At 42.1% G+C, this 9,861-nt stretch overlaps 1 protein-coding gene across 2 annotated transcripts; it reads right to left on the bottom strand.

Annotated features, from left to right (window-relative positions):
* Nucleotides 1-209: 209 nt before the first annotated feature.
* Nucleotides 210-6,338, bottom strand: LOC123085264 (probable methionine--tRNA ligase). Of its 2 annotated transcripts, XM_044506886.1 has the most exons (17): nt 6,096-6,338; nt 5,839-5,983; nt 5,441-5,594; nt 5,203-5,358; nt 4,838-5,068; nt 4,622-4,765; nt 3,720-3,810; nt 2,706-2,812; nt 2,508-2,622; nt 2,216-2,334; nt 2,027-2,092; nt 1,816-1,944; nt 1,590-1,733; nt 1,394-1,520; nt 892-1,109; nt 698-799; nt 210-594 (listed from the first exon to the last, which is right to left on the bottom strand). In XM_044506886.1, exons 1-17 carry the CDS (start codon nt 6,208-6,210, stop codon nt 364-366), a joined length of 2,394 nt encoding a protein of 797 aa, XP_044362821.1. In that variant the 5' UTR covers nt 6,211-6,338; the 3' UTR covers nt 210-363. The 2 variants fall into 2 exon arrangements, with proteins under 2 accessions (XP_044362821.1, XP_044362822.1); XM_044506887.1 differs by lacking the exon at nt 6,096-6,338 and having other exon boundaries at nt 5,708-5,983.
* Between the last annotated feature and the right edge of the window lie 3,523 nt (nt 6,339-9,861).

Here is a 9,861-nt window from a genome sequence, read left to right on the forward strand (position 1 = left end):
TCAGCTTCCTTTACTTCGGCTGGGTGGAATCAAGAGTGGCAGTGCAGTGACAGCGAGGCGAGGGGCCAAATACTTCTTCGGCAGCATGGCGGGGCGGAAGGGGAAAACAATGAGGAAATGGAGGGAAAGGGGGAAAACGGCGGGAATAGGCCTGTCTGTCGCCTCACTGTTGAGCCGAAAGTACACTCAAAAAGGGGGAGGGGGGGAGGTGACAAACAACAAGCGTTCTTCAATCACAACGGTGTGCAGAGCAGTGCTCGAAAGGCGTCAAATTTTTCAAAAAAAAAAAAGAGTAAATCAGCAATATTAACTTCCAATGAAATCAGACAGCGATTCAGTCAGACTGCAGATTGGGCACTGTGCCTAGCGAATCTCCCCATTCGCTATCGTCTTGACCTTGCATACTCCAGCCGAAGTTGTGAATGGAACATCTTTGTAGCACGCCACCAGCTCACCGTTGCTGTGCAGATCAGCGGACAACTTCTCCCAGGTTTTGCTTTTGGCGTTAAGAGAAGCCTCGGGCTCACCAGAGAACCCGGCAAAGGTCACCCTCTCCCCAACAGCAGCGGATTCTGGAGGCTCAACCAACTCAACCTAAAATTTCAAATGTCAGTTTCCACAAACCGGAAGTGGCTGCTACTGTACATTCATGATGATTTATCAAACAAAGAGCACATGAGAGCCAAACGTTCCTTACCTTTGTATGGTCCTTATTCGATGCGGCCAAAACCATAGCATGTGATTTTATACCGCGCATTGCCACCGGTTTAAGATTGCAGAGCACACAAACTTTCCGGTTCTGCTCATTCGTACCATAAATTGCAAATTAGGGAGGTAGGACCAATCAGCATACCAATGTCGCGACTACAAATGATACTAAGAAAGACAGACCTGCATTTCTTCAAGAGGGATGAATTTGACAAGCCCGCTAACCACTGTTCTTGGTGCCTCTTCTCCAACATCGATCTCTTCTATGTAAAGTGAATCAGCATCTGGATGCTTCTCTGCTTTTCTGATAAGCCCTACACGAATATCCAGCTTGGCAACTGAGACTTCCTCTGCTGTCTTTGATTTCGAACCACCAGATTGTTTCTTCTTTGAACTTCCCTCTGATACAAAAGCAAGAGAAAACTGGCCAATGAATTTCTAGAGTTATGAAACTGGTTCAGCAGAAGGTAACTCAAGAGCGCTTCAAACATAAGAAAGCCGGCGCACTCTGCACCAGTATTTTCAGGAAAACATACAAATTGCAGACAATTGAGCCACAAAGAACATACAAATTGCAGACAATTGAGCCACAAAGAGAAGCCTGTTTATAGATTGCCACAGAAAAAAAATAACTGTTCTCCCATGTAATTCATGCAAAAATATATAGCAAGAATTTCTTAAGTACCAGATAATTTTGTGCCCTTGAGCTTTTCAGCAACTTTCTTGGCCTCGGCATCAGCTTGTTCCTTCAAGATCCTTTCAGCTTGGCTGCCAGCGAATTTAATCCTAAACGCCTCGACTTGTTCGTCTTTCTGCATTATTGCTAAATATAAAAGCATGGCCAACTAACAAATTTCTTCTATCAAAATGCAAATACGCACCAGTTCCTTAAATAGAGGGACTGGCTTCCCTATTTTATGTCCCGCTGATACAAAATCCCAGGGTCTTTTTGCCTTGGCAGTTTCTCCTTTATCATCACAGAATGACAGATCTTCATCTGGGGACATATTTAATTGGTGCAGCACCTTAAGAAAGAAACATAAGAGTAAGCTCAGGCAAAGGGGGTCTATTAATAGAAACTCTGAAACATGAAAATGAGGATTATACTTCTCTAGAAAAGGAAGGCATAAAAGGCTCCAGCAGACAGGCAAGGAGATAAACAACACCAACTGAAGTTTTCATTACGATGGCACAGGTTGCTGGATCTTCCTTATAAAGCCTCCAAAACTGGCTCTCCTGTATTCAGCAAAGCAAAGATAAGATATAACAGTGCTATTTAAAAACACAAATGGAAACCAAGACAAAGAAATATATTTACTTGCAAATATGCATTTCCATCACTAGAAATCGCCATCGCACTCTTCAGTCCTTGTTTCAGTTTAACCTGTAGCGAAAGGAGTGAACATTCTATTTTAGATCCTTGTAGCTGGCACAATGAAATAACATAAAACTAGAGAGATAATGCAGGAACTTGTGCCATTTCACATGGTTCAAGTAAATGAATTACCTTCTCCATTGCTTCAAGATATTGTTCAACCCATTTATTAGTTTTTTCAGCAAGTGCATTGGTCGATGGATGTGACTCCGCATTAGGAGCATCAGGTATGATGGAGTCATATCCGCCTCCTACCAGAAAAGCAGATCAAAAATCAACTTAAACAAAAGTGTGGAAGATAAGGAATGATGATATAGTATGGCAGCGAATCACAGATAATCAAGATAAATTCTAAAACAAAGAAATCAACTGATAATCCTTCTAGACAGTTAGATGTCAGGTGCAAGATTCTCCAGTGACTAACCAGCTGGTTTGGCAACAAAGCTTAGCACACGGTTGATGAAGTTTCCCAGGTTGTTCAGCAACTCACTGTTCAATTTAGCTTGTAAATCAGCCCAAGTGAACAGTGTATCTGATACCTGAACACCCAAAACAGAAAAATATCGCAATCAATGCCATTATCAGATATTTTAAATCTATTGAACAAAATGTCTATACAAACCTCAGGGCGGTTCATAAGCAAGTAGTATCGCCATACTTCAGACGGAATATTAGTAGTCTTCGCATCATTGCCAAAGACACCAATACCATGACTCTTGGAAAATTTTCCTATAGATGTGAGGAATATTTAGCTATTATCAAGGGAATAAACATACATAATGTGCCAATATCACATATGAATCTACTTCAGAGTAATTTGAATCAGGCCCATGCATAACAGTGTCTCGATCTTGCTGGAACATATCTTAGTCCATAAGACATATGTTTAGCCAAGCAAAGAGGATAAACAAACTAGAGTGCCATAACGGATTAACAGTATAACCCAATTTCTTCAAACCATTCATCCAATTTCATGCTAATATTCTCTGGTGGCAGAAGAACAAGGGAGCAGTGAGCATGACCCATAATGAAAACAGGGCTCATTGCTAAATACTCCCTCCGTTCCTAAATATAAGACCTTTTAGAGATTCCACTATGGACTACATCCGGATGTATATAGACATACTTTAGAGTGTAGATTCACTCATTTTGCTCCGTATGTGGTCTATATTGAAATCTCTGAAAGGTCTTATATTTAGGAATGGAGGGAGTACAAAGCAATAATATACGAACACAAACCTACACAGCTAGTCATTCTGGGCACCTGTGAAGAAAGAGAAGCGTTGAGGCTTGAGAAAGGTGTCGACTACTTCTGCAGCTTGAAGTGCATCACAATGCACCACAGCACACAGTGCAAGCATGGGCCAAATACTGGGCAGTGAGCAATATGTTCTGGTAAAAGAAATTGCACTTCGGGAAGGCCAGGTCGATAAGCCTCTGCAATTGCAGGGGGTGTAAACAGAACGGGTATTTCTTTGGTGTAAATAGATGTAGCCGGATATGCTTTACTCATAAATCTCTAGAAAGCATAGGAATTTCAGCTCAAGTAAATAAGAAAGCAATAACCAAGTATGAATGACTAGCATGAACTGTGCACCAATCAAGCATTAGGTTCAAACAAAAATGTGGAAAGTACCTGCTTCATAGTTCAAATATTCAGTAACACTTATGGTCTTCATCATTGTCCAGTTTTCACCAGTTCCCAGTAGTGTTGAAGGGAACATGACCTGAAAGTTACCTTTAAACAAATAAGTACTTCATGGGAAAAAAGTACAGGCATTAAAAGAAAGTCAGTATACACATATGCTATCCATACATTTCAATACAGCTCGCATCAGACTGGCTTCTTAAAGGACTTTTTTCGATTTCAGAAAGTACTAATTACTTGAAACGAAAGCAACCTTTTATGAGGTATAACAGAAAATTCATGCCGGAATTAGCTAAAGCACATCAAATGCAACTGGCCCTCAAATAAATGGATCTGTGTGCTTGTAGCTCTTGCGTGATTTAACCATTGGTTATAAAATAAAACAAAATATCCTTATAAAAAATAATGTCAAACAATCACAGGACTCGACTGAATGGAGGGTCAAATATTCAGCAAGAAATCATAATCTGCATTTTTCAGTCGTATTTTGTGGTGAAAACATATCCACTCGTGGCTGGAAGTACTATTGTCCTGACTTGGCAGTTAAACAAAACTTTATTCACAAATATATGCACTAATATAGGGTATGTTTGGATGGTATCCAAAACCTACCCTACAAATTATTTGGTCATGGCCAAAACTTTGTTATTTGGTTGGATGGCTGATGACATTTTGGCTTGCCAATGCCTCTTTTGGTAACTCTAGTTCATCTTTCTTGCCATATTGCCCAACTCATGGGCAAGGAAAAGCTTGACCAAAATTTTGGCTAGCAAATTGTTTGGTATGTCTAACTTGGGCACAAACCAAACATGAAGCCAAATAACTACTAAATTTGTGCCAAAACAAAGCTTGAATGACTAAAGATGTTCACCATATCATAGGCATCATACCGTGTGAAATGGCACATTATCTTTACCCATGAACTGGAACAACTCTACATTATCAGGATCCTTCCACCACTTCTCCCAATCAGGCGTATATGATGCTGTGATAGATATGTATCCAATTGGTGCATCAAACCAGACATAAAACACCTGCAAAAAACAGAAATGAGATAAGATAAACGCATAACAGCAAAGATATATTCATATCTGATATGCCCAAACCTTGTCTTTATACTTCTCATGTGGAACAGGAACTCCCCATTTAAGATCTCTGGTGATACAGCGTTGCTTTAACCCTTCCTTCAACCATGCGTTTGTTGCTTGAATAGCATTTTGACTCCACATACCAGCTACTGAAGTGTTGTTAATATAGTTTACCAACTTATCACTCAATAGAGGAAGCTCCAGGAATAAGTGATCTGTGTCACGAATACGTGGAGCATTCTTACAGACCTGCAAAAAAGAAACAGCACAGGAAAATTCATCATATGCAGTTTCACGCGGCACACACCTCGTGTGCTCAGGTGAATCATAATGATACACCGAACACAACTAAATATGTTACAAAAAGTATTCTGTATGCTCACCTTACACTTTGGATCAATTAACTCAGTTGGGTTCAACAATTTGCTGCAGTTTTCACATTGATCACCCCTTGCTGCTTCATAGTTACAGCCTTCTGTCGGACATTTCCCCTCCACAAGCCTATCGGCTAAGAATCGCTCACACGTGTCACAATAAAGCTGCAAAGCAGAAAAATATTGCATAACAGAAACAACATGCGGAGATGAATATATACAAGGTCGGGCAAGGAATTAGCTGTACCTGCTGCATGGTGTTCTCTGTGAGCCATTTGTTTTCCATCAGTTTATGGAAAATTGCCTGGCAGACTTCTGTCTGTTCAGGAGCGGACGTCCGCCCAAACTTGTCAAACTTTATGTCGAACCACTTGTAGACCTCGTCATGGATAACATGGTACCTGCATTTTCAGCCAGGAAAGCTTACTACGAATAAAATGCCTTCATTATTCATATGAACTATGGAAATTTTACTAACTAGGTGTATAGCATATCATAGGTTGATAACTGAAACCTTCGTGCGTATTTGTATGTGCGGCAATTCAAAGCAGTGTTGGATAGATTTCATAACGGTCGATTGCCGAATCCTGTACAAACAAACCAAAATTAAACTAAAAAGGCATCGAGAGGTGAAGGCTCTCTCACTTGTCGCAGATCTCCTTGGGCGAGCACTTCTCCTCCAAGGCCTTGGTCTCGGTGGCCGTCCCGTACTCGTCGGTGCCGCATATGTAGATGGCGTTGTACCCCCGCAGCCGGCAGTACCGCGCGAACACGTCGGCGCTGAGCACGCCTGCAGAACGCGACCAAAATCGAAACCATCAGAGAAGATAAAACCGGGGGCGAACAGCGAGAGCTCGAGGAAACAAAATTGGGGGAGATAGCACAGCAGAAGGGATGCTCACAGCCGATGATGTTCCCCAGGTGCGGGACGTTGTTGACATAGGGCAAAGCGCTGGTGATGAGTATGTTGCGGCGACCGGGGATCGGAAGCTTCGGCGGCGGCGGCGGTGACGCCATGGGGAGGGACGAGAGGGTTTAGCCGTTTAGGGTTAGGAGAATTAGCGATGGTTTTCTGTGAGTCACTGTCTCATTGGTCCCATTAAACTATGGGTCCCTCTGGCTCTGGGGCCTATATGGCAGGGAGACAGGCGTGCAGCGTGCTCCATCCAAGATTCTCGCAAAAGTAAAAGGCGTGCTCCATCCAATAGAACGAACGGGTGCTCCAGCCTTCAGACCAGGCAGTTGGAATCTTAAAGCTCCTCTTTTTGCACTCATGGTTATAAAATGTTGAACTGGACATTTTTTTCAGACTACTACTCCCTCCGTTCCAAAATATAGTGCTTCATTTTTTTCCATGCTTTAACTTTGATCATAAATTTAACCAACAAGACCGACTGCGACGGGAATACAAGATCGTTAGTTAAATTTATGGTTAAAGTTGTACCTTGAAAAACATGAGCCACTATATTTTGGAATAAAGGGAGTATGATTCAAAAGGTTTCATATGGATTCTGGAGGATTATATTCCTATGATTTTTTCTATTTTTGTTGTTTAATTCATAGGGTTAAATTCTATAGAAAATCCATTTCAATACAATTTGTAGGAAAATTTTCATCCACTCAACCTTTATGCAAATAATTCTTTGTGTTTACTTTGGTGTAATCAAACAAATTTTGATAAATAAAAAACATATAGAATCTAAGTAGACATGTCATCTTAATCATGCGGGTTTTTTCGAAATAACTAACTAAGAAGTATTCCTTCCAAAGATCACTTCCACCTTGACAAGTTGCGACAAGTAGCGTGTTGCATGTGCACCACTTGTTGCAACCTTAGAGTTTTCTCTTTTTTTGTGCATTCGTTTATTTAAAATGTTTAATCTCTTATACCACGCGTCCATCATTTTCACCTCAAAATCTTCAAAACTAGATCCCGTGTTGATAGGTTTCGACAAACATTTTTTCACGAAAAAAATGAATCGGGAGCATTTTTTCCTTTCTGAAAAGCCACTCATTTTTTCCCTTCCCGAAAAGACCAAAGCCAGGCGATCCGCGCTATGTCCGGACTGCCCCCCAAGGAGGAGAAAGACGAGGACGGCGAGTCGGCGACGAATCAGACAATTCCGACAGTGAGCAGATCCGACTAGATCCGTTCTGTGTTTTCGACCGCTACTTCTGCAAGGACGACGGGAAGAGCAAAGGCAAGGGCAAGGTCGGCCATGGATGAACTTCTCCAGGCATCATTTTGTTTGTAGTTAACATGGCATGTCAAATGTTGGTAGTCCGATGACATGCATTTAGCTACGTACACTAATATGGATTTGCATGAGCTAATATGGATTTTAGTATTCGGTTTAGATGCATCCGGTTGTGGAGGAGCAATTTTGTGTGATGCCCGGTCACTGTCCACAGGCGCGTCCGCGTACGTTTGTGTTGGAGATATGCCCTAAAGGCAATCATGTATGATGATATTTTCTATGCGTTTATGAATAAAGATAGTCCTTGGACATTATCAATGAGGTGTATCAGCAAGTACGTGACTTGTTTGTGGGACTATGCATTGTATGATGAACGTCCTAAAAGGTCTGTAGTCGAAAGGGTTGTCTGGACGTGCAGCCGACTAGACTAGCATATGCCACGGTCGATGGCTTGGTCTCACTAGCCATGGAGCATTGGATGCTAACCGGATAATATGGACTCGGAAGGATCTGGTCGGATTCGACGTGGTCGGATCCGAGTTGAGATAAGGTCCGAGTCGGACAGGCCCAACTATGAGACGCAGCGATATGTCATATGTGAGTCTCTATTACAACATACGTTCTATGTCCTAAGACCTGAGCTGGCGCATGTACTCGACAGACTTGCTTTGGGCCAACCAAACGCTACTCCGTGACTGGTGATATGTCTCCAACGTATCTATAATTTTTGATTGCTTCATGCTATATTATCTACTGTTTTGGACTATATTGGGCTTTATTTTCCACTTTTATATTATTTTGGGGACTAATCTATTAACCGGAGGCCCAGCTCAGAATTGCTGTTTTTTGCCTATTTCAGTGTTTCGAAGAAACGGAATATCAAACGGAGTCCAAACGGAATAAAATCTCCGGAAACGTGGTTTTCTCACCGAACGTGATCCAGGAGACTTGGACCCTGCTCCAAGGAACAAAAGAGGCGGTCACGAGGGTGGGGGGCGCCCCCCCTAGGGTGCGTCCCCCTGCCTCGTGGGCCCATGTTGCTCCTCTGGCATACTTTTTCCTCCTATATATACACACGTACCCCCAAACGATCAGAAGAGGAGCCAAAAACCTAATTCCACCGCCGCAACTTTCTGTATCCACGAGATCCCATCTTGGGGCCTGTTCCGAAGCTCCGCCGGAAGAGGGCCGTCATCACGGAGGGCTTCTACATCACCATAGCCTCTCCGATGAAGTGTGAGTAGTTTACCTCAGACCTTCGGGTCCATAGTTAGTAGCTAGATGGCTTCTTCTCTCTCTTTGAATCTCAATACAAAGTTCTCCCCCTCTCTCGTGGAGATCTATTCGATGTAATCTTCTTTTTGCGGTGTGTTTGTTGAGACCGATGAATTGTGGGTTTATGATCAAGTCTATCTATGAATAATATTTGAATCTTCTCTGAATTCTTTTATGTATGCTCGGTTATCTTTGCAAGTCTCTTCGAATTATCCGTTTGGTTTGGCCAACTAGATTGGTAGTTCTTGCCATGAGAGAAGTGCTTAGCTTTGGGTTCGATCTTGCGGTGTCCTTACCCAGTGACAGAAGGGGCAGCAAGGCACGTATTGTATCATTGCCATCGAGGATAACAAGATGGGGTTTATTTCATATTGCATGAATTTATCTCTCTACATCATGTCATCTTGCTTAAGGCATTACTCTGTTTTTAACTTAATACTCTAGATGCATGCTGGATAGCGGTCGATGAGTGGAGTAATAGTAGTAGATGCAGAATCGTTTCGATCTACTTGTCACGGACGTGATGCCTATATACATGATCATGCCTAGATATTCTCATAATTATGCTCAATTCTATCAATTGCTCAACAGTAATTTGTTCACCCACCGTAGAATACTTATGCTCTTGAGAGAAGCCACTAGTGAAACCTATGGCCCCCGGGTCTATTCTCATCATATCAACCTCCATCACATTTATATTGTTTTGCTATTTACTTTGATTTTACTTTTTACTTTGCATCTTTATATCAAAAATACCAAAAATATTCTATCTATCAGATCTCACTCTCGTAAGTGACCGTGAAGGGCTTGACAACCCCTAATCGCGTTGGTTGCGAGTAGCTATCGCTTTGTGTAGGTACGAGGGACTTGAGCGTGGGCTCCTACTAGATTGATACCTTGGTTTTCAAAAACTAAGGGAAATACTTACGCTACTCTGTTGCATCATCCCTTCCTCTTCGGGGAAAACCAACACAAGCTCAAGACGTAGCAAGAAGGATTTCTGGCGCCGTTGCCGGGGAGTCTACGCAAAAAGTCATATACCAAGTACCCATCACAATCCATATCTCTCGCATTACATTATTTGCCATTTGCCTCTCATTTTCCTCTCCCCTCAATTCACCCTTGCCGTTTTATTTGCCCTCTCTCTCTATCCTCCCTCTCTATTTGCCTCTTTTTGCTCGTTTGCTTTTGTTTG

This window comes from Triticum aestivum, chromosome 4A (genome assembly GCF_018294505.1).
Source record: "Triticum aestivum cultivar Chinese Spring chromosome 4A, IWGSC CS RefSeq v2.1, whole genome shotgun sequence".
In the NCBI taxonomy this organism is placed as follows: Eukaryota; Viridiplantae; Streptophyta; class Magnoliopsida; order Poales; family Poaceae; genus Triticum; species Triticum aestivum.

What these genes read in the sequence shown, in the direction of transcription:
- LOC123085264 (XM_044506886.1), bottom strand. Translation starts at nt 6,210, where the DNA reads ATGGCGTCACCGCCGCCGCCGCCGAAGCTTCCGATCCCCGGTCGCCGC. An exon ending in ATAATGTGCCATTTCACACG is followed by an intron (nt 3,811 to 4,621) that starts GTATGATGCCTA and finishes GGTAACTTTCAG; the next exon opens with GTCATGTTCCCTTCAACACT. An exon ending in CAAGGGCACAAAATTATCTG is followed by an intron (nt 1,110 to 1,393) that starts GTACTTAAGAAA and finishes CTTTTGTATCAG; the next exon opens with AGGGAAGTTCAAAGAAGAAA.